The sequence below is a fragment of the Oncorhynchus keta genome, chromosome 34 (genome assembly GCF_023373465.1).
Source record: "Oncorhynchus keta strain PuntledgeMale-10-30-2019 chromosome 34, Oket_V2, whole genome shotgun sequence".
Classification (NCBI taxonomy): Eukaryota; Metazoa; Chordata; class Actinopteri; order Salmoniformes; family Salmonidae; genus Oncorhynchus; species Oncorhynchus keta.
The window spans coordinates 31,140,436-31,162,859 of record NC_068454.1 but is presented as its reverse complement, the minus strand read 5'-3'; the positions used below and the strand labels follow the sequence as shown (position 1 = coordinate 31,162,859).

The 22,424-nt window shown below is 43.2% G+C and overlaps 1 protein-coding gene across 3 annotated transcripts in view; it reads left to right on the top strand.

Moving 5' to 3' along the window:
- Positions 1 to 22,424, top strand: part of LOC118366929 (diacylglycerol kinase beta) — a 156,164-nt gene that overhangs the window by 94,742 nt on the left and 38,998 nt on the right. For all 3 annotated transcript variants that reach the window (XM_052493671.1, XM_052493670.1, XM_052493672.1), the window contains one exon: positions 6,498 to 6,562. In XM_052493671.1, coding sequence (XP_052349631.1) covers positions 6,498 to 6,562 — 65 coding nt within the window. The remainder of the gene's footprint in view (positions 1 to 6,497; positions 6,563 to 22,424) is intronic.

Below are 22,424 nucleotides of genomic sequence, written 5' to 3'. Positions count from 1 at the left end.
AATTATACACAGTACGACATGACTTATTATGCCTATTTTGAGGGGTACATGGGTATTTTGAGGGGTACATGGGTATTTTGAGGGGTACATGGGTATTTTGAGGGGTACATGAGTATTTTGAGGGGTACATGGGTATTTTGAGGGGTACATGGCTATTTTGAGGGGTACATGAGTATTTTGAGGGGTACATGGGTATTTTGAAAACACAGTATAAGTGGAAGGATACGTGGAAGGACAATTCTTCACCATCTTTTATGAAGGTATTTCAAGACAAGTATTAGGAATCCATAAAAGATGAAGACTGAGTTGTATTATAGTCAGACTTCGACTACCTTATGCCCAGTCCACACGTCCCCCCCATCCCCCGTGGCAATTTTGCTTTTGGGACATAGGCTCAGTACTATGCCACAGTATGGGATTGCCTATCCCAGCAGGAGTTAAACCATTTGCAGAATCGCCGGAGGTTTTTAAGCCTCTCAGGCAGGTTAATTACTGTATTTCCCCTTTTAATGGGAAGGAACCAGCATCGCCCTGGTCCCTGTTGCTTAGCAACCATTTATCGCTCTCCTCACGGTCCCACTGTTCAAAACAAATTACCATGGGCATGCCTCAAACGTATTAGACTAGAGGGACCAGAAGGACAAGGTCAAATGGGTGCTGTCTCAGTTGTTGTCTTGATGTCGCTCTCAATCAACCCCTGACACTTCAGATGGATGTTTTATATCTCTGTTATCAAATCTATGGTTGCTTAACAGTAAGGTGCCTGAAGCACCTCATTTGAGAAAGCAATCCCTTTTATGGTCTTTCCTCTCTTTATTTTCCTTTGCAGGGAAGCCTAAAAATACACAAACAGCCAGGAGTAGACAGTGAGACTTTGCCGAAGTTTGATTGGTCCAGACATATTATGTACCAATCACAGGTAGGACAAGGATGAGGGAGGAAGGGGCGAACTTGGCAGGGATATGAGGCACTATTGTGATGTTATGCAACCCGGCCTCCCACTGGTACCAAGCCTGCCACATATTCAGCAGGTTTCTGCCAAACACATGAATCTACCATCCTGTTACTGCTGTGCTATGAGTACACCCTAGCCTGCTGGACCCATATACTGTATGTTTGTCCTGTATTGCCAACAATGACAATATTGAAAGCAGTTGACTGGGATCAGTACTTTGTCTCATAATTTTCAGCATATTGCTGATCGAATGGAAAGACAAAATGGTTTAATTAGAATGTGGATGTTATTAGCAAACGACCAACCCTCTGACCTTTCTATCTAGACAATGGGTCTTTCTCCACTGTGTAATGCCTGTGTCAGAAGGGCCAGAGGATGCAGGCTAGGGGGTGGCCAGGGGACAATGCCCTCTCTGTGGGATTCAGATGTGGGCCGGGTGGGTGGTAGTGCCAGTGCCAGGATGGTCCAAACTTTGGTTGCAGCCACTGTCAAGCATTTACCCTGGCTGTACACCATTTCTAAAGAAGTGCTGGCTACATTTAAAACTGTTGATATATACTGATGATATAACAGTGATTTACATTCAAATATATCTCAATTCTGTGTTCCTGAGAGGACCTTTTAAGCTCAAACTGATCCCTTCGAAGGATTCTGTGTTTACGTAATCCACTATGCCCAATGCCATTCCCATGTTTTTGATGGCGCTTTTGGTCTGCTGTAGGCTAGTCCTAGCTCTCTGCCCTGATCTAATGCGGCATGGCATGGCCCTGTAACAGGGCAACAGATCTCATCTCCATGGCTTCAGTTGCCAGGGACAGATGGCTGCATATCTGTGCACCAATGACACCTGAGCAAACGAGCGCTAGCGCGATGACTCACGCGTATCATGATGTAATCATTAGCAGCCCCGAATCAGGTTCAATGTCCATATCCATATTGGGGCATCACTTCCTGCCATCACAGTCACAGACCTTCCCCTCCCGGGACAGGGATTGGGTTGCCATGGCGTTGGCGCTCTCAAGGCCAATTTTCGAATCTCAACTGTCATCTGTTTCTTGTTGCAGTGAGTTAATTGAGGATGACGTGGTAGCCATATTGACTGTCACTAAGAGAATGCTCTAGGCTAGAGATAAAGATGTGTTTTGTGGTATTGCTAATTTGTTCCCTGCCTCAGATTACTTTGTATTGCTTTTGGGCATCAGTGCTCTGCACTAAGTACACACTAAAACTTGATCATATTAAATAACAAATCAAATCTAACAAAATCATACAACATACATCCTAAGAAGAGTCAACCATAAATCCATATTGAGAAGAGCTTCATATAAAATCCTTCTCTGGTCACTGTCAAACTTTAGTCTGGATACAATGACTGAAGCTTGTCTACAGGAAAACAACTCTTTGACAAGACGGCTTCATGTCAGCCATTCTGGATCTATTTCACCATACAGACACTACATTAACATTAACCCTCAGTCATTACTGTAACCCTAACACACTGATCAGATGGGAGAGGAGTCTACATGTACATATGGCAGGCGCCTTGGGTTTCAACCCCAAATCCTGAGGCTCACTTCAATCCCACATCCCCATATTGCATTCCAAGACTTCCTTCCTTCCCTACCTTGCCTTGCCCTCTTAAAACCCCTGTAATTCAAACAATTCAGCCCCACTTCAGTCTCACATCCCCACGGAAATCCCCAAGACTTCCCTCCCTGCCGTGCCTTTACAGTACTGTATGTATTAGGCACTCCATATACTCCTATAATGTATTGCATCCCTGCACCCTGAGTGATCCCGTTCCCAACCCTCACCCTGAAAATAATCTGTGTGAGGAATTAGTGAGAGGGAAATCACACCATGTCAGCAGCCATTAAAGAAGCCACCTCACCCCTTCCTCAGCCAGCCAGCCCCTTAGCTTGAGGAAGCCGATCTCTCCAGGGTGCGAGAGAATGATGAAACGGGTCCTGCCATCAACAAGCTATCTGCTCTCCAAGCGTGGCTCTATGCCTAGCTATGAGAAATGGAGATTGCCTGGGACTGGCTCTGACCCTTCTACCATGTAATGCTCTCTGGCTCTCTAGCTATGTGTTAGCTATTGCTACTTACCCACTGTGTTACTCTGTGGTCTGTGGATCCAATCCACAGTGACCTGTCCTGTGTGTTGACAGCAGGGTGTGTAGTGCTTGCTCAGGGGACAGCCAGGCCAGGCCTCTAGGGAGGGTAGAGGGAAGTGAAGGTTAGACTGAGGGGATAAAGATGGGAGAGAGAGAGGTGCAGGGGGAGGAGTAGTGCTGGCAACACCAAAGGTCAGGGGAAGTATTAGTGACAGGAAGTTAGCGTCTGCCAGGTTCAGACCAGGTTACCGCGGTAATGAATGACAGTGCTGAGTGACACCTGGCTGGGTCTTAAAGATAGGGAGGGAAACAACCCCCCCGCCCAGTACTCTTCTCTATGTCTGTCGGAACACACATGCACTCACACAGATACACATCATAGGTACTGTACACATCATTACACAAAGATACAGTATAAACCCTTTTACAAAATGAACCCACATATTCACACAAACTATTTAATAATAATATAATATATGCCATTTAGCAGACGCTTTTATCCAAAGCGACTTACAGTCATGTCTACGTATGGGTGGTCCCGGGAATCGAACCCACTACCCTGGCATTACAAGCGCCATGGTCTACCAACTGTGCTACAGAAGGATCCCTTTCACACACACACACACACACACACACACACACACACACACACACACACACACACACACACACACACACACACACACACACACACACACACACACACACACACACACACACACACACACACACACACACACACACACACACACACACACACACACACACACACACACACACACACAAAGATACTGTATATAAGCAGAAGGAACAGGTCCCCAGCGTTAGCGTTAGCACCTGCTACCTACAGCTATGATGACAGGGGCACAGATGGACTCTACACAGGCACAGTGGCACAGCAGCTTGCTACAATAGGCTCACTATGACCCTGTATGGGCATTCAGATCTAGAGCTCCGGTTCCGTTTGACCATCTTAATTTATCTTATTCAAAAGCAATTTCAATGGAAATTCTCAATTTAGAATTTAGTCCAGGCCTTGGCTTAATCTGTGTCCAGGAAACCAACCAATAACAGTTTTGTAGAGCTGTATTTGTCAAATTGCAGAGTGTGATGCCCCTAACCAATGGGTGACTGCACTGGATGGATGGCTTTGAAGTATGTCCCAGTGCTGCAGAATGGGGTGAGGGTTGACGGGGGGAGGTAGGGGTGAGGGTTGACAGGGGGGAGATAGGGGTGAGGGTTGAGAGGGGGGTATAGAGGTGAGGGTTGAGAGGAGGGAGATAGGGGGGACACCCACTTTTCCCCAGATCACACTTTGATGTTCCCGAAAGGGCACCAACCAAAATGGGTTGAAAAAGCAACCTATTTCTACCTCTATCTGGGGGCTGTGATAGAAATGGTTCTGAGGTGACATTTATTTTCCAGCGAGTGATTTGTTTGTTTGTCCACTCCCCATCCCCCCTCCCGCCCCCACCATGTGCCAAACATCAAATGGCAAGATCAAAACAACCTTCGTCACACAGAGTCAACTATGGTGGATAGCAAATGTCACATATTTACAGTGACAGTATTTGGGGACAGTATAGGCTACTGGCCGGTGCTTGCTCTAGGAGCACTGGACACAATCCAGTGTCACATATAGTTGCTATTTGTTGTGTTTTTTCGGAGGCTGTTATGATACTGTGACACTGCGAGTCACATTAAGGTATTGCCCTAGATACAAGACATGCAGTCCTTCAATAAAAACAAATGTCATGATTTCTTTCCCATCTCTCTCCCTCCCTTTTTTAAACATGGCTCAAGGCCCAGAGGTTAACAACAAACCAACTCCCTGCATCCACCTATGTTCTAATCATTATGCCTAGTATTTGGCGTATGGTGTGTGGTTTTCATCCAGACCTCCAATAACACCTGTCCCCCCAGGTTCCAGTTTAAATGCATCACATATTCACAGCCAAAGAGCCTGACCAAGTGGGCAGGTGCAGAGCTATTTTGGGACCCACTAGTTGATGATGTTGTGGGACATGTGCTAAGTTTGATGGAGGGAGAGCCCTGGAGATGACACAGGCTCCAAAGGATAGTGGGGGAGGGTGACGGGGTGAGGGTGATGCGGCGTGCCTTACCACCCCAACCTTCCAATCTTTTCCGGTCTCCTCTCTGGCGACCGCTGAAACACCTGCACAGGCGGGCAGGAATCCAACCAATGCCCCAACAACCGATGGTTGGTCTCTCTGTAGGGCTCCAGGTCCGTTTCCTATTAGTGCCATGACCTGTGCCAGGCTGAATGGCGACCTGAACTCTGGTCCCTAGGGCAGTGGCTGGCACGCAGGGGTCTGGTCCCACTTCCTCCTTCTGTCCCATGTGGTGGGAAAGGAAAGGGAAGGAGGGAGAGAGGGGAGAGTGAGGGAGAGAGACCTGCTGACTGCAGGATGTGGTAGTGTTGAGCTGCCTGCCAGTCAGCATTCGACTGCCTGCCTGCCTCCAGTCTAAATATAGGAGCAGATCTGTTACAATGACAGGTCTGATTTGTCAATTATTCCCTCCTTCATTCTCTATGGCTTTCTCTCTCGCTCTCTCTCTATTGCAATATCTCATTCTCTCTCTATCTCTCTCTTCTTCCACTTCTCTCTCTCTCTTTTGACATTCTGTCTTTGCTTTAATCATTCTTTGTGTTAGCAGAATGTGCTCCAGTTTCAATTTCAGCAATGTCGCCAAGACTTTTTTCTATTGTTGAGAATAGGTTTGACCTGATGGCCTTTCCAAAGGTTCGTTGTCCATTTATTTCTATGAGCAGATCAAAATGCCAAAAATAATTGCCATCTTCATTGCAGTCTAGTAACTATTCTCATAGCCACCATCATCACCATCACCACAACTGGTAGGAAGCCAGCTGTCAATCTTTCAGGACATGACGTCCATCGCCGCATTGACCATTTCCTCCATACCCCATCTTCTAAGCCTGTCCATTATCGGATAACCTCTCCTCCCCATCTAGTAAAATCACTTATTCATCCAGAGTGATGCTTTTTATCCTACAGTGCAAAGTCACCATCTCTCATTCTGTGCTCTGTCCACCACACAAGACTAATTTGAGTGAGATCACCCTGCCCTCAGGCCTCAGGTCATGGCAGAGCTAAGACGGGCTCTGGAGAACAAACACACCCATACCCCATATTTATAAGTGGGGTCATTCCTAGTGTTGGAGCCATTTGACTGATTACGTTGAACCCCCTACCCCCAGAGGTCATCCAGGGCTGGGGTCAAACACACAACACAGGGGGTAGGCAGGGCAGGGGGATATGTGGTGACTTTTTAACCCTGTTATCATCCCTAGCGCAGTTCTAGGATCACATAGGCACAGGATCACAAGCACAAAGGTGATGCCCCAGTAGTAGCTTAAAACTGCTCTATGTCTCCCACTATAGGATGCGTCTATCGCTCATCGCTTCCACTTGATGAGAGAGAAGCACCCAGAGAAATTCAACAGCAGGTGAGAGATTGATATAGACTTTGTTTCACTTAACTTAAGGTGTATTGATTAAACTGTATTGTCTCAAGCTGCTACTGACACAGTGAATGGTCACTACTCATTAGCTGCTCTCAACTTCCATCAACCAGATAGAGTCCCTCCATGCTGGGAAAACCTATAGCATATTAGAAGAAATGAATCATCAATGGTCAGGAAAAAACCCTGCCTGCTTAGTGACATCAATAGATTGGCATTGCCTGGCTTCTGTCTATGATGGTAATGGAAACTAGCTAACTGATTTTGTGACATAATGAAGGGATCCATGCAGCCAAAGTACAGTGTCTATGCTAACTGACAAGCTGGCTGGCTGGCCGGTCCTTACTACCATTTTGAGTCCTGTTCTGATGCAATGGCTGTGAAATTTTGTACATGGGTCAAACATTTATGTAAGTAGTTATGCACACCGGTTTGTACACAATTTGTAAAAAATATTTTATTTTACTGAGGCATTTCTGACATTTTGCATGGTAATATGCAAAGATATTGTCCAATTTGTCACAAATTTGCTGACGAAGGAAAACATTTGTTAACTTGTGGCTTGATTGAACAATATTATGCAGTAAATGTGGGGAGCCAGGTAGCCTAGTGGTTAGAGCGTTGAGCCAGTACCCGAAAGGTGCTGAGCTGACAAGGTAAAAGATATCTGTCGTTTTGCCCCTGAACTGTTCCCCGGTAGGCCATCATTCTAAATAATAATTTGTTCTTAACGGACTTGCCTAGTTAAAAATGTTTTTTTTATTAAATGTGTGATGATAGGTTGAAATTGCAAGCCCTTTTTTGTACTGTAGTGATAAGTCAGATTTATGCAATAATATTGCAGGCAGATCGCTCAAGAGTGCCTTCAAAACCGGACACTAGGGGCAACAGTGAGAGCTATAACCATCAAGTAGGCTTGGGTTTTGCTAGGGCGATGTGGATCAGAAGATTTTTGTTGTTATTTGTTTGAACCCTATCCCAAACCTTAACCGTTACCTTAACCATTTGGAATGAGTGCCTAAACTTCATGTTTGAACCCTATCCCAAACCTTAACCATTACCTTAACCATTTGGAATGAGTGCCTAAACTTCATGTTTTAACCCTATCCAAAACATTAACCTTCAACCTTCTAAATTTGACGTTTGAAGCAACTTAGAAATTTGACTTTTGGAGAAACGGAATAATACTGATTAGGAGGAGTCAACCCAGGGTGTCAAAAACACTTAGAAGTTTGACATTTGGAGCAACTTTGAAATTTGACATTTGGAGGAATGTGGATAAATGTCTAATTCTGCAGTGTGAGAGCTTGTTGCTGATTTAACTGTTTTATGCAGTAATAGTGCAGTGATTGGACAAATTTACAAGTCCTCACAGAATCACAAAATCCTGACGGGACTGAATATTGTCCATTGAATTCCTTGCCAGTCAGTCCTTGTGTAATAGAAATGCTTATAGTAGAAGCAGCCGGAATCCACGCAACTCTTACTACCAGTCAAATTAATGACATGAATCATTTAGAACACCGGCTTCAGCTCTGGCCTTCAACTTTCCTTGCATAATGTTTTTTTTAAAACTTTTTATGATTACCTCACATTATAGTATATTTAATCAAAGGGTTATTTTCCTTACGACAGACAGACAGACAGACATTATGACTAAATGCTGCCTGTCAATGTCAGTTCACACAATGGAGGCTTGCTTCACATGACGGAGGTAGATTCAGATTCAGAGTGTTTAATAGTCACATGTACAGGATTGCAGGTGTGATTGTAGGGTACAGTGAACATCTTAGGCTCCGAGCTCCAATATGCAGGACTAAGTGAAATAAAATATTGAAAATGGTCGTAAAAAACAACAATAGAAATAATACTATATACAATGCATTCAGAAAGTATTCCGACCCCTTCACTTTTTCCACATTTTGTTATGTTACAGCTTTATTGTAAAATGTATTAAATAAATGTTATTCCTCATCAATCTTTACACAATACCCCTTAAGGACAAAGTGGAAACAAGTTTTTAGAATTTTTTTCAAATGTATTAAAACTTAAAAACAAAAAAAACGTATTTGCATAAGTATTCAGACTCTTTGCTATGAGACTTGAAATTGAGCTCAGGTGCATCCTGTTTCCATTGATCATCCTTGAAAAAAGGTCAAACAAAACATTTTCGATTTCCAGGTGAAATTGCGCCACATTAGCTCATTATCCAAATACATGTCACTAGAAAACAGCTGAAACAAATGCAAATGCTGCTACTTTGCTGTTATTCTGGCTGCAATTTGATGTGACTTTAAGTTAGCCTTAGTTGGCTAGCTAGCAAGCAAGGGATAAGAACGTTGCCAGCCAGTATGACAGTGGAACATTGAGAATGAATGACTGGGACACGTCTCTGGCAACCGAACCGATAGAACGAACAACCAGTCTGCTTGGGTAGCAACCCTAGATTTGGGTCGGTACTATATATTTTGGAAGGATGGAATAGTATGAATAAATTCAGAAAAATAATGTTTTTAATGAAAACATGTCAATCATTATTCGAATATGTTGGTAACCAGTTGTTTAAAAGTGATAAGGCACTCAAAGCCGGTGTTTGGGGATATATTGGTACGGTTTGCCAGCCCTCCATTTCGTCTCGGGCCTAACAACACCCATACCGATATATCCTCCAAACACCGGCTTTTCAGGCATTATCATTTAAATAACAACTGTGGCAGTGATGAATAAATTAATGTCCATTTGGTGGAGACATAGTAAAGACTGTTGAAGAGGTGGGGGGAATGGCCATAGGGGGAGCAGCATGACCATAAAAAAAACAATTAAAATTGTAATAAAAAAGTAATGATATACATATTAACAACTGCAACAGTGATGAATGGGGGGGCAGCAGAAGAAAGAATGTAGTTGACTATCACTACGGTGTCCGTGTGGTTAGATCATTTCAGCCTCTCTGAGATGTGTACGCAGAGGAATTTGAAGTGATTGACCATCTCCCACGGTGGCCCTGTTGATGAGGATGGGGGCGTGTCCAGCCTGGTTCCTCCTGAAGTCCATAATCAGCTCCTTTGTTTTGCTAACGTTGAGGGAGAGGTTGTTTATCTGGCACCAAACCGTCAGAATGAGAGAGACCACTGTGACTGACCCAAAATTAAGGAAAGCTTTGATTATGTACAGACTCAGTGAGCATAGCTTTGCTATTGAGAAAGGTCGCCATAGGCAGACCTGGCTCTCAAGAGAAGACAGGCTATGTGCACACTGCCCACAAAATGAGATGGAAACTGAGCTGCGCTTCCTAACCTCCTGCCAAGTGTATGACCATATTAGAGACACATATTTCCCTCAGATTACACAGATCCACAAAGAATTCAAAAACAAATCCAATTTCCAATAAAGCTCCTTAGAGAGAGAGAGAGACTCCCTGACTGACTGAGGTTGAAGCTGTCATCTATATTTAAGGAAAGGGAACAAAGTGTAAGAACCAAATCACAGTTCTCGCTCAATTATGTCCCATTGTGTCAAATTGCAGTAATTGAGGGAAAGAGGAACATCATTTGGGAGGTTGACGGGCTTAATGGACAGCAACAGTGATGTCATGATGTCTCAATGTGTGACTGAACTGTACTGTATGTACTAAATACCTTGTGGATTTTTTAAATAAAGACGTTTCTCAGAACTGGATTGTCCCCCACCCCGTCACACACACACACACACCCTCCCAGTGGTCTTTTACAGTGCATCGTCCTTTGATGTTCATCTCTTTCAAATCAAATCAAATCAAATCAAATTTATTTATATAGCCCTTCGTACATCAGCTGATATCTCAAAGTGCTGTACAGAAACCCAGCCTAAAACCCCAAACAGCAAACAATGCAGGTGTAAAAGCACGGTGGCTAGGAAAAACTCCCTAGAAAGGCCAAAACCTAGGAAGAAACCTAGAGAGGAACCGGGCTATGTGGGGTGGCCAGTCCTCTTCTGGCTGTGCCGGGTAGAGATTATAACAGAACATGACCAAGATGTTCAAATGTTCATAAATGACCAGCATGGTCTAATAATAATAAGGCAGAACAGTTGAAACTGGAGCAGCAGCACAGTCAGGTGGACTGGGGACAGCAAGGAGCCTTCATGTCAGGTAGTCCTGGGGCACGGTCCTAGGGCTCAGGTCAGTTGAAACTGGAGCAGGAGCATGGCCAGGTGGACTGGGGACAGCAAGGAGTCCTCACCGAGTGCCTTGTAGATCCGTTCCAAACAGTCTGCCAGGCTCACTGGCAGCAGCAGCAGTAGCAGCTATACAGGCAATAGTTATCCACTCACCTCTCCTGAACCAGCCACTACACACAGCCCTCTTTGCCCTCTTTCATTTCCAGTCTTTGCTTGTCTTTAACCCCCCCTCCCCCTGATGCCTCCTCTACTCACTGATGACTATCCATTGAGATGCGCAGTAAAAAGCACACATAACATAGCCCAAAGCTGGATGGGCTTTTGAGAATGCATTTGGAAGCGTATGGCCTGTCTGTCTTTCCTCTTTGATGGCAGTCGCAGTGTGTGTGTGTGTGTGTGTGAGTGTGTGTGTGTGTGTGTGTGTGTGTGTGTGTGTGTGTGTGTGTGTGTGTGTGTGTGTGTGTGTGTGTGTGTGTGTGTGTGTGTGTGTGTGTGTGTGTGTGTGTGTGTGTGTGTGCGTGTGTGCAGCGGCTGGTTCAAAGAGGGCTGTGTGTAGTGGCTGGTTCAGGAGAGGTGAGTGGATAACTATTGCCTGTATAGCTGCTACTGCTGCTGCTGCCAGTGAGCCTGGCAGACTGTTTGGAACGGATCTACAAGGCACTCGGTGGGGTGCTTTACACAACCGGAAGTGAAAGTGTGTGGGTGTGGGTGCGTGCTAATGTGTACCTGTGTGTGTCTGTCGGTGAGTTGGTAGGTACAGTATGTGGTACATATAATCTAGGCCAACACTGAACCTTTACCTTGGTGACTAGGGGATGTTTTTTTACTTTGTCTTTGTTGTGATGTTCAGTGAAGTATGTGTCAGCAGGTGGTCTGTGACTGAGAGGGACAGTGACTGATTTAGAGTCCTATCTCCCTGTTGCAGTTCTTCATGTTGTATCTATGACACACACATACACACATGGGTGCCTCTGTTGTTGTTTACCACTGTGCCTAATTAGCCATATGTAGGCTAGTCCATGTATGGAAGTTCTAAAGGAGGGGGGAAGCTTGTTACCAGTTTGAAACTTAATAATTCATGCGCAAGACAAGACTTAAGTCTCAGACCTAAATTTCCTCTCCCCATTCATCCAAAGACACGTGGCAGAACAACAGGAGGTAGAAAGATGGTTGAAACAGACAGGCAGAGATATTACAGCATACCTCAGGTTAATCAGGATGTTGTCATAAAACTGTTGTGAACTGCCACAGATTAATAGCCTGGACCCAGATCTGGTTGTGCTGTCTTGGCACTTAGGTGCCTTCCAGATTGAGACCAAGGGCCAGAGACGAGCAGTGGATAAAGAGATATGTGGAGGACACATTCTAGTCTTTATTTCAGTTCTATTCTAATTTTAGAAATAAAATAAAATCTACTTCTGCATGGGGAGTTGTGTTTTATTTCATGTGGCTTGATTATTGCTACAATTCCAGTCAGTGGGTTACCACGTCAATCATTATATTTATGCTGTTCCCAAATGCCACTGGACCTACGAAAAGGAGAAAGGTTGCCATGGAGTTAACCTGCTGACAGAATGGCTGGTTATCATGATTGTTATTTTGTCACATTGGAAAACTATTTAACAGAAGATAGACACTGTCTGGGCATCCCAATTGGCACCCTATTCTAGTGCACTACCCTATTCTAGGGCACTACTTGGACCATAGGGTTCTGAAGGTATTCCCCAGAATATCAACACTGTGATGCTGTTGACTCTGTGACTGACTGACTCTTTGTCTGTGCCATTTGGCTGGTGTTCCGGACACAGAGACAATGGTAGCACTGCTGGCCAAGGATGTTTGCAACAAGGCTGTAACACATCAACTTTGGTTTGTAAAACTTCTGGGGCTTTTTTGGTGCAGGACAGTGGCTCTATATCTAGAGAGGATTAGACTACCAGGCACTTTGGTCTCCCATTACTGTGAGAGCCAGAGAGAGAGAGGGGACTGGTGAGAAAATATCACTCAATGAGTGACCTTTGACATGGCTGAATTCAGAGAGTGAGTGGCCTAATGGACTATATGCCTGAGTGCTTTGTTGTGCTCCATGTCACACACAACACACACACACACACACACACACACACACACACACACACACACACACACACACACACACACACACACACACACACACACACACACACACACACACACACACACACACACACACACACACGACCCCTCTCGCCACTGTGTGAGATCTGACACCTTAGCCAATGGAGGAGCCATCAGCATGTGTAAGCCCCAGTAGCCCCAGTAGTTCCAGTAGCCCCAATAGTCAGACCACAGGGAGCATGGAACCTTGGTGCTAATGACCACAGAGACATAGCACAATGCAATGGGGTGCGTGCGTGTGTGCGTGCGTGCTTGCGTGTGTGTGTCGGGCCCCAGGGGGAAGGGGTGGAGAGGAAGTTTTAGATCAGTGTCAGATTGCCCTGTGAGAAAAAAGTAAAACATCTCTTGATGCTTTTGTTGGTCTCATTACAATGACACTGTAAGGTCTTGGTTAAGTCCAATGGACAATCGGTTTCCCAATGGTTTCCCAGCGGTAACAATGCAGATTAGAAGAGAGGCAGGGCGTCTAGGCTGCATTTAGTCAAAGAATGTAACAAAAGACCGAGCCTCACCTTTGACATTATGATATATTATATTTCACTCTTACAATTCAGCCACCACAGAAAGAGGGAGGGGGCAGGGGGCTTTGACAGGAATTGGGAATGACACCCACCTAGATGTGAGAATGGAACACTCCTGGCCAGAATGGGATAATGGGGCTCCTCCTTCTCTAGGGGAGAAGATCTTTATTCCTTTATTCATACCTTTACAGTGAATATGTAGTAGACTACAATAGACTTTTGTTGGGCACTACCAAGAGCATTCACAGTCTAAGCACAGAGCACTGACCTGGATCTGTGCTGCTGTGCCAGCTGCTGTCAATATGAATTATTCTCAAGCTAATCGGGGCATTGCTTCATTATTTTCACATTGATTAATCAAGTTCAATCATTGCAATCTGCTTTGCTTTGTGTGTGATGAGCAGAAAGAGACTGTCTATAGCAAGGTCATCAAAATTGTTACATTTACAACATATATATATATAGATTAGCCTAGTGGTTAGAGCGTTGGACTAGTAACCGGAAGTAACCGGAAGGTTGCAAGTTCAAACCCCCGAGCTGACAAGGTACAAATCTGTCATTCTGCTCCTGAACAGGCAGTTAACCTGCTGTTCCTAGGCCGTCATTGAAAATAAGAATTTGTTGTCTGGTTAAATAAAGTTAAAATAAATATATATATAAATATAATATATATATATATATAATTAATGTAATGTTTGGACAATATATGAAGATACTCCATCAGATATTGACTGAATTGTTGCACGTAAAACATTTTACTGGCACAGACAAATAATTAATGGAATTCAGGGATTTTTGTGAGAATTAAGGTATTCAATTTATTCTAACATTTCTTAGAAGACACTCATTCAGTGTATTCAGACCCCTTCCCCTTTTCCACATTTTGTTACGTTATAGCCTTATTCTAAAATTGATTAAATAAAACATTTTCCTCATCAATCTACAGGTCTGAATACTTACAGTTGAAGTCGGAAGTTTACATACACTTAGATTGGAGTCATTAAAACTTGTTTTTCAACCACTCCACAAATTTCTTGTTAACAAACTATAGTTTTGGCAAGTCAGTTAGGCCATCTACTTTGTGTATGACACAAGTAATTTTTCCAACAATTGTTTACAGACTATTTCACTTATAACTCACTATATCACAATTCCAGTGGGTCAGATGTTTACATACACGAAGTTGACTGTGCCTTTAAACGGCTTGGAAAATTCCAGAAAATAATGTCATGGCTTTAGAAGCTTCTGATAGGCTAATTAACATTGTTTGAGTCAATTGAAGGTGTACCTGTGGATGTATTTCAAGGCCTACTTTCAAACTCAGTGCCTCTTTGTATGACAATGGAAAAGAAATCAGCCAAGACCTCAGGAAAAAAATTGTAGACCTCCACAAGTTTGGTTCATCCTTAGGAGCAATTTTCAAACGCCTGAAGGTCTGTACAAACAATAGTACTCAAGTATAAACACCATGGGACCACGCAGCCGTCATACCGCTCAGGAAGCTCTGTCTCCTAGAGATGAATGTACTTTTGTGCGAAAAGTGCAAATCAATCCCAAAACAACAGCAAAGGACCTTGTGAAGATACTGGAGGAAACGGGTACAAAAGTACCTATATCCACAGTAAAAAGATTCCTATATCAACATAACCTGAAAGGCCGCTCAAGCAAGGAAGAAGCCACTGCTCCAAAACCACCATTAAAAAAAAGCCAGACTACGGTTTGCAACTGCACATGGGGACAAAAATCGTACTTTTTGGAGAAATGTCCTCTGATCTGATGAAACAAAAATAGAACTGTTTGGCCATAATGACCATCGTTATGTTTGGAGGAGAAAGGGGGAGGCTTGCAAGCCGAAGAACACCATCCAAACCGTGAAGCACGGGGGTGGCAGCATCATGTTGTTGGGGTGCTTTGCTGGAGGAGGGACTGGTGCACTTCAGAAAATAGATGGCATCATGAGGGAGAAAATTCTGTGGATATATTGAAGCAACATCTCAAGACATCAGTCAGGAAGTTGAAGCTCGGTCGCAAATGGGTCTTCCAAATGAACAATGACCCCAAGCATACTTCCATAGTTGTGGCAAAATGGCTTAAGGGCAACAAAGTCAAGGTATTGGGGTGCCCATCACAAAACCCTGACCTCAATCCCATAGAAAATGCGTGGGAAGAACTGAAAAAGCGTGTGCGAGCAAGGAGGAATGGGCCAAAATTCACCCAACTTATTGTGTGAAGGTTGTGGAGGGCTACCCTAAACAATTTAAAGGCAATGCTACCAAATACTAACTGAGTGTATGTAAACTTCTGACCCACTGGGAATGTGATGAAAGAAATAAAAGCTGAAATAAATAATTCTCTCCACTATTATTCATACATGGCTTACCTGAGTTATAACTTAATCTCCTCCCAACGAATCAGTATAGTTGATCTGGAACTGGGATAACCATTGTATCACTCTTACTTAATAAGCACCTTTATCAACTGCAGGTCTTTAGGTTGATGTAAACTGGTCATCTGATTGGATTAACTGAGATCCCAGAACAGGGTTAGTTACTGAGATTAGTATTACCCAGCATTCACACACGCACAGCCCCACCCTAGTCTCGCCTCATCTCCCACTTCCAAACCAAACACCCTAGCCATTTCACATTCTTAAAATAAAATGGTGATCTTAACTGACCTAAAACAGGGAATATTTCCTTGGATTAAATGTCAGGAATTGTGAAAAACTGAGTTTAAAATTATTTGGCAAGGTGTTTGTAAACTTCTGACTTCAACTGTATGTAAATGTGATATTTCATTTTTTTTCAAAAATGCTAACATTTCTAAAAACGTGCTTTTGCTTTGTCATTATGGGATATTGTGTGTAGATTGATGAGAGGAAAAAACTATTTAATCAATATTAGAATAACGCTGTAACCTAACAAAATGTGGAAAAAGTCAAGGGGTCTGGATACTTTCCGAATGACAATGTACTGTATTGCACTGAGCCCATTTCAGCCATTACCAGGATGTGTTTGACAGGTCATTTCAAATATTTCCATGGTCGTAACATTAACGGGTTAAAACAAAGCAATCAATCCAGTGAGATTTAAGTGACAAGTGGATTTGTCATGTCTCAAACACAGGAAATAAATAGATTGCTGCAAAAGACAGATCCTCACGTGGGCAGGGCATGCGTGTTGCTACTGTCTGCCTCCCATGGTAGCGCTCCAGCTCTCTGTTTATGTAGTGTGTGGTCATGTGTTGGCCTACAGTATGGTTTTGAGTGTCCAGATAAGTACAGCACACTGTGTGTTAGAGTTTCTTTTAACCGTTTAAACCGGTCATGTCGTGCTGTTGTGTTCCTGTGGTGTAAAGGATAAATATACCTAGTCCCTCTCTGTTGCCTGACTCTCTGACTCGCTGCCAGACATTAGCTCTCCACTGACATGCTTCCTCAGATCATATGGCATGTTTCATATGGTGTTTTTATTTTTAGGACTCTGAGAAAGATCATACACCATGTGCCTTTATAACTAGTGGATCTGTGTCAGATTTCTTGGTGTGTGTGTGTGTGTCCCTTCATATCAACTGTTACCCTACAAAGTCCAGAGCCTGCTGGTTTATTGTTCTACCTGATAACTAATTGCACACCCCTGGTGTCCCAGGTATAACTCAGTCTTTGACTAGAGGGGAACAATGAAAAAATACAGTGGAACTGGCTTCAAGGTACAGAGTTGAGTTTGGGAGCTTTATACAATATGTGAGCCAGGTCACTTACTCTATCTGTCTTTTCTATTCTCAGATCTGTATGAACCCTGTGGCTCCTCTCCTCACCCCACAGACTCTCTGTCTGCTGCTGCAAGCTACCTCGTCAGTCATTGGCAGAACCTGTCAGTGTAGTGTGGAAAGGAGAGGGTCATCAGGGCTTGTCTACAGCCAGGAGCCAGGGTCAGAGGTTATAAAACCATGGGCGGGGTTGTGTCAACACAACATTTTAAATGGTTATTCATACATGGCTTCCCTGAGTTATAACTTAATCTCCTCCCAACAAATCAGTATAGTTGATCTGGAACTGGGATAACCATTGTATCACTCTTACTTAATAAGCACCTTTATCAACTGCAGGTCTTTAGGTTGATGTAAACTGGTCATCTGATTGGATTAACTGAGATCCCAGAACAGGGTTAGTTACTGGGATTAGTATTACCCAGCATTCACACACGCACAGCCCCACCCTAGTCTCGCCTCATCTCCCACTTCCAAACCAAACACCCCATGCCCATTTTATCATCAGCACCTCCCTCTCTTCTGCCTCCCACCCCCTCCTATCTCTGGGTGTAACAGTGCAAGCCATGGCACAGCCATACACACACAGCCTCCCTCTGTCTGTATCTCAGTCAGGATCAACCAGATAAAGGCTGCTGGGTCCTTCCATCAAATAAGTACCTTTTGGGTTGTGTACCTCAGTCAACAAAGTTTTATTTAAACTAATTTTAACTTTCTGTCATAAATTGTTCAAGTTAATAAAATAAAACAATCCCATCTCAAGAGGTTAAATAAAAGCATAGTAAGTGCCTATAAAGTGCAAAAGAACGTAACCTTGCATGCATAATTTTTTCCTCGCAATGGTTGGTATTTTAAAATGTTGACCTTGATGGGAAAGTGTGCATATCTCCACGCAAATCTCAAACCCTGCTTGAACACAACTTCTAGAAGGTTGATCAACTGTATTGCAAGCAAATAGGCTTATTGTTAGTTTGGGGGAAATGGGAGGTGTTTGATGCACCTCCCATAATCATGGTAAGCTAAAAAGAACATTAAAATGTAGGCCTAATGATAAAACAGATGCATTTTCCATTGGTAAGGAGATCGCATAGCTGCATGTCCTCTAATACGTTTATTTTACTTGTATTATATAGGCTTAAATCATAATCATATTGCAGGCTACCATTTATCAATCGCTCATTCAATAGCCAAGCATGCTGGAAAGTAAATAGACAGGTAGCCTTGACAGTAGACCTAATCCTATGTGACAGTATGGGTAGGCTCCAGTATTGCTGTGCAATAGGATTAGGAGCGTGAAATCGTAGCCTAACCTATTTAATTTCAGAGCCTATACAATCAATCCTGCAGAATGCACGGCCAGTGCTTGGCATTCGCTAGGCAGCGTGCATTTTGTTGTTTGGAAAGGTCACTGTAACATTCTGCCCACACCTCTACAGAAATGTGATCAAATTTGCCATTGCACTTTCTTTTAGGAACTATCATGGCCCAGTTCCAACATCTCAAAATAATACAGCAAACGAGGGTGTTTTTGTTACCATAAAATGTGAATGGAGGGCGTTTTTGTTACCATAAAATGTGAATGGAGGGCGTTTTCCAGGAGGTATTGTAGCACTCGTTCACCACCGCACAAATATAATATGGCTCTAGTTTATCAATGAAAATATGTATATATGTTGTGCGCGACAGTTTGATAAATCCCAAAAATTCTAGACCTAGAATCTCATTGTATGCCAGAATTTAATAAGAAATGTAGCACGGTTGATAAATGAGGCCCACAAAATGGCCAATAAGAGCAGAACCAGATCACCTGCTTTTCCACTACCATTTGACTGTTAGTTGTTCAATGTTTCTTTTGATATATTTTTTTTCAAAAGGAATAGTTTCACCATTTATATGAAACTTCAGTTCACGTAACAGGGTTGACCTTAAAGTGAGGGATAGACATTTCGTATGATTAGATTAATCACTAACCACATTAAATAAATAATCATCTTCAGAAATGACTGTCAAAGCACCAAAATAACCAGGGCTTTACAATGATGGTGAAAACTTGGAGAAATGTTGGGGTTAAAACAGAGGAACGTCAAAATGCGGATGTCTTTATTCATATTAAAAATCAGATTCATTGAATTTGCCATGTGATCTATATTAAAGGGCACTTCATTTAATATAACAGGATTTGAAAATGAAATATTGGTGCACAATGTCATATTTTCGTGGAACAACCCTACTGTTGCTGCCCATGCAAGCCGAGGTAAGCTTTGACTGATCTGTACCAGAGATACAGGAAGGGAGGGAGGGAGTGATGAGGAAGCAGAGGGGAGGTCAGTTGGTCACTGCTTTCACTGGGGATTAGGAGAGATGGTTATCACTCTGATGGGGGTGGGGGTGGGGGGTGGGGGGTGGGGGGTGGGGTTGAAGGATGAGTGGGCGTAGGGGTTTAGTGCCCCAAGGACTTCTGTGAATCTGAAGCCACTGTTTTAACCACAACACTGTCATTTCATACCACCTGTATCTAGGTCTACGTTTGTATCCCCCTCCCTTTCCCATCCTTAAGATGCTGCTAGCCACAATGTCCTCCCTCCCGTAATTAAATATCAATCCATCCATCAACGTTGGTTCTCTCTCTAGTGTCTTTTGGCTGAGTTCCAATCAGGAAGACGGATCAGTCTTTGCCTCCTGAGGCCACAGTTAGCCCAGTTTGAACCTGTGAACCCATTCCTTTCCATTCACCAGCCCTACATACAGACAAGCACAGCCTTGCATGTTGAGCTGGAACTCTCAAAGCATATGAATGAAAAACCCTTTTCTCATCAGTATACAAAATGGTCTCTGAGTCTGAAACACTAGTGCCAGAAGTCTGTGAGCCTAGGCCAAATGCAGCTTTTATTCAGTACATTTTCTGAAGGTTTTTCTCAGCACTCAGGGGGATACAAGCAGGGCTTGTGGAGGTACCTTTCTCTCCCTGGCGCTCTCCTCTGTCCAAAAGAGAGAAAAAAAACATTTCAGTTAATTGCATTTTTACAGGGCTTCTCAAGTGGAAGCTAGCTAATGAGGTTAGGCAGTTTGGCTCATTGAGAATTGAAACCGTGTCTAATTGTGATCTCAAATATGCTCATAATCCTATAATTGACAGAGCAGAGGTTTCTAGTGAACCGTGAGGTGAGTGTGAGGAAGACTGAACATTGAACTATGTCTTCAAGTAACACTGGATGATTATGGGGTAGTTATTGAGGTGGCAAGCTGCTTTGAACTATATTTACAGTTTGAGCCTCTGGAGGGATATACATGTATATTACAAGTACCGAGCTAATGTAGTAAAAAGCATACACTACTGGTCAAAAGTTTTAGAACACCTACTCATTCAAGGGTTTTTCTTTATTTTTTACTATTTTCTACATTGCAGGATAATAGTGTATTTTTATATTTGAGATTCTTCAAATAGCACCCTTTGCTTTGATGACAGCTTTGTACACTCTTGCCATTCTCTCAACCAGTTTCAAGTGGAATTCTTTTCCAACAGTCTTGAAGGAGTTCCCACATATGCTGAGCATTTGTTGACTGCTTTTCCTTCACTCTGCAGTCCAACTCATCCCAAACCATCTCAATTTGGTTGAGGTCGGGGGATTGTGGAGGCCAGGTCATCTGATGCAGCACACCATCACTCTCCTTCTTGGTAAAATAGCCCATACACAGCCTGGAGATGTGTTGGGTCTCGGGGGGTAAGGTGAATGCACCAATTTGTAAGTCGCTCTGGATAAGAGCGTCTGCTAAATGACTTAAATGTAAATGTAAATTGTCCTGTTGAAAAACAAATGAAATTCCCACTAAGTCCAAACCAGATGGGATGGCGTATCACTGCAGAATGCTGTGGTAGCCATGCTGGATAAGTGTGCCTTGAATTCTAATGTCTAGTCTAATGTCCATTGCTCTTGCTTCTTGGCCCAAGCAAGTCTCTTCCTCTTATTGGTGTCCTTTAGTAGTGGTTTCTTTGCAGCAATTCGACCATGAAAGCATGATTCACACAGTCTCCTTAGAACAGTTGATGTTGAGATGTGTATGTTACTTGAACTCTGCAAAGCATTTTTTGGGCTGCAATTTCTGAGGCTGGTAACTCTAATTAACTTATCCTCAGAGGTAACTCTGAGTCTTCCATTCCTGTGCCGGTCCTCATGAGAGCCAGTTTCATCATAGCGCTGGATGGTTTTTGCGACTGCACTTGAGGAAACTTTCAAAGTTCTTGAAATTTTCCGTATTGACTGACCTTCAAGTCTTAAAGTAATTATGGACTGTCGTTTCTCTTTGTTCATTTGAGCTGTTCTTCTCTTACTATGGACTTAAGGCATCAAGGCAAAGGGTGGCTACTTTGAAGAATCTCAAATATAAAATATATTTAGATTTGTTTAACACTTTTTTGGTTATTACATGATTTCATATGTGTTATTTCATAGTTGTGATGTATTCACTATTATTCTACAACTTATAAAATAGTCAAAATAAAGAAAAACCCTTGAATGAGTAGGTGTTACAACATTTTGAACCGGTAATGTATGTCTCCCTCTAAAGCTTATTGACACATTGTGTTTGTTTGGTTTATTCCCACTGTACTGAAATACACTGATGTCTAGTCTAGAGAGCCCTGCTGCACCACTGTGTAACAGTAACATGGTACAGGTTTGCCCACATGGCAACAGAGCTCGATTTACCAATAACCATGTTGTCAATATCAGCAAGACAGCTAGACCTGTGTTTGCCATGTTTCTGGAACACACTGTAAAATGGACCTGATTTCTTGTTAGCATAGAAGAAGTACAAACACATTACTTTTTGTTTTGACCAGACTGACCGTGAAATACTTGTGCCTTTCACTGTAGTCCTTGAGTAGAACAAGTCCTCAGGGATGTTCTGAGGCTTGGTACAGGATGAAGTGCAGACGGAGGTGTTGTGTAGGACCTTGCAGTGAACGACTGAAGGCTGATTCTTGCAGTCTGAGATGTACAGCCTTGTCTGTCTGATTGATCAGTATCGAGACACTGTCTGTCTGTCTGTCTGTCTGTCTGTCTGTCTGTCTGTCTGTCTGTCTGTCTGTCTGTCTGTCTGTCTGTCTGTCTGTCTGTCTGTCTGTCTGTCTGTCTGTCTGACACACACACACACGCACACGCACACGCACACGCACACGCACACGCACACACAGCACACACAATCCCAATACTGGCTCATGTTGCCCTTGGAGATTTGAATCT